This window comes from Calidris pugnax, unplaced genomic scaffold, assembly GCF_001431845.1.
Source record: "Calidris pugnax isolate Ruff unplaced genomic scaffold, ASM143184v1 scaffold312, whole genome shotgun sequence".
NCBI lineage: Eukaryota > Metazoa > Chordata > Aves > Charadriiformes > Scolopacidae > Calidris > Calidris pugnax.
The window spans coordinates 92677-94639 of record NW_015091046.1 but is presented as its reverse complement, the minus strand read 5'-3'; the positions used below and the strand labels follow the sequence as shown (position 1 = coordinate 94639).

At 62.2% G+C, this 1963-nt stretch overlaps 1 protein-coding gene across 1 annotated transcript in view; it reads left to right on the top strand.

Moving 5' to 3' along the window:
• CPSF4L (cleavage and polyadenylation specific factor 4-like) overlaps positions 1–1963 on the top strand; it is a 16662-nt gene that overhangs the window by 10913 nt on the left and 3786 nt on the right. Inside the window, exons 3-4 of the mRNA XM_014956579.1 lie at positions 1453–1605; positions 1860–1955. Coding sequence (XP_014812065.1) covers positions 1453–1605; positions 1860–1955 — 249 coding nt within the window. The remainder of the gene's footprint in view (positions 1–1452; positions 1606–1859; positions 1956–1963) is intronic.

The window sequence follows — 1963 nt, the reverse complement described above, 5'->3', positions numbered from 1 at the left end:
TGATGGGGGCCCCGGGGCTGAGCTCTCCCCGCAGCTGGGCTGCAGCACCAGGCAATCACGGCTGCAAATTGAGATCAGATGTGGGGCAGCTTCTCTCTCTGTAAATGGAGCGCTCTGGCTGCTGCCTGGGCTGGTTTTGCTCTGGCTTGGGGAGGAGGAGGAGGAGGGTTTTTGAGTGTTGCTGGGGCCCAGGGTGGCTCTGGTGACCTGCAGAGTGTTGGGCTCCCTTGGGAGATTTGTGGTTTCCTCTGCCAGCCCCTTTGTAGCCCTTTTTCTTGCCTGTGCTGGGCTGGAGGTGGCTCTCAGCAGAGCAGGAGAGATGCAGGAGCTGGTGGCTGGTGTGGAGAGGATCAGGTTTGAGCTGGAGGCTGATGTGGAGCAGCAGCGAGGAGCTCAGCCCCTGCCCTTCCTGGGTACAGACAGTAAGTTGGGGACAGGGTCCCCACAGGGTGGCTCTGGTGACCTGCAGAGTGTTGTGCTCCCTTGGGAGATTTGTGGTTTCCTCCACCAGCCCCTTTGTAGCCCTGTTTCTTGCCTGTGCTGGGCTGGAGGTGGCTCTCAGCAGAGCAGGAGAGATGCAGGAGCTGGTGGCTGGTGTGGAGAGGATCAGGTTTGAGCTGGAGGCTGATGTGGAGCAGCAGCGAGGAGCTCAGCCCCTGCCCTTCCTGGGTACGGACAGTAAGTTGGGGACAGGGTCCTGTGGCATCCTTGGAGGGTGACAGGGGGGTGGGAGGTGTTGGGGTTCTCCTCCTCATCTGGTGCTCCTGGCTCTCACTGCACCCACCACAATGTCTGGGTGCTTCTTGCCCTGCCTTCCCCCTTGGGCTCCTGCCCAGGATGGCTTGGGCACTGCTCCATTGGGCACAGCTCTCTGGGGACTGCTGGTGGAGGGGGACAGGGTGCCTGTGCCCCCAGTGGCAGGGTGGTCCCAGCACTGGGACCAGTGGGTGAAGGTCTCCCTGCTCTGCTTTCCCCCTGCCAGTCTGTGAGCTCTTCCACCGAGGGCTGTGCTCCAAGGGTGAGCACTGGGGAGTGGTGGGGATGGGGCCACCACCACCCTGCAAGACCCTGGGGACACCAGGGAGCTGGCCGGGTCCCCTCTCTGCTCTATGGCCAGCCCACATCTGTGGCAGATTGCCCTGTAGCCCCATGGCCAGTGGGTTGGCAGGTTTTGGCCTGAAATCCTAACACTGCTCAGAGTCCATTGTTCTCCCGGCCCCTTTGGACCAGTTCTCCTACCCCTTCTGTACTGGGGGGGCTGGAAGACCTTGGTGGTGCCCAGTGGACCGTGCCCTGTGCACTCAGAGGGCGCTGCGAATCTCCTCCACATCCAGGAAAGCTCCAGCACATCCCAATCCAAGGAGGTGGGGGGTTCCTGGGTGCTGGGGGCTGTGATGGTGGGGGTCAGTGGGATGTGGGTGAGCTCTGACAGCGGGTCCGTGCCAGGGCCAGGCGTGCGTTGCCCGGTGCGGCGCGTGGGCAGGGAGAAGCCGGTGGTGTGCAAGCACTGGCTGCGGGGGCTCTGCAAGAAGGGTGATGGCTGTGACTTCCTCCACGAGTACGACGTGACCAAGATGCCCCAGTGCTATTTCTACTCCAAATTCGGTAGGTGTGAGCCCGGGCTGGGGACCCCAATGAGATTCTCCCCCCCCCCACCACCCCCGTCCCTCGGGTCTGGCCTCCAGCAAGTACCTGATGCCACCTCCTGTCTGTGGGAAGAAATGCCATCGGCACCCATGGTTCCCCAAAACAAGCCTGGGTGCTCCCGGGGCACCTCTGTTCCCCCCACCCAGCCCATCCTTGAGCACTTTTGGCTTGGATGAGCTTTGTCCCACCCGTCCCACCCTTTACTCCTGCAGGTGAGTGTGGCAACAAGGACTGTCCCTTCCTGCACATCGATGGCACCACCAGTGCCACGGGCTGTCCCTGGTATGACCGTGTTTTCTGCAGGCATGGTGAGCTG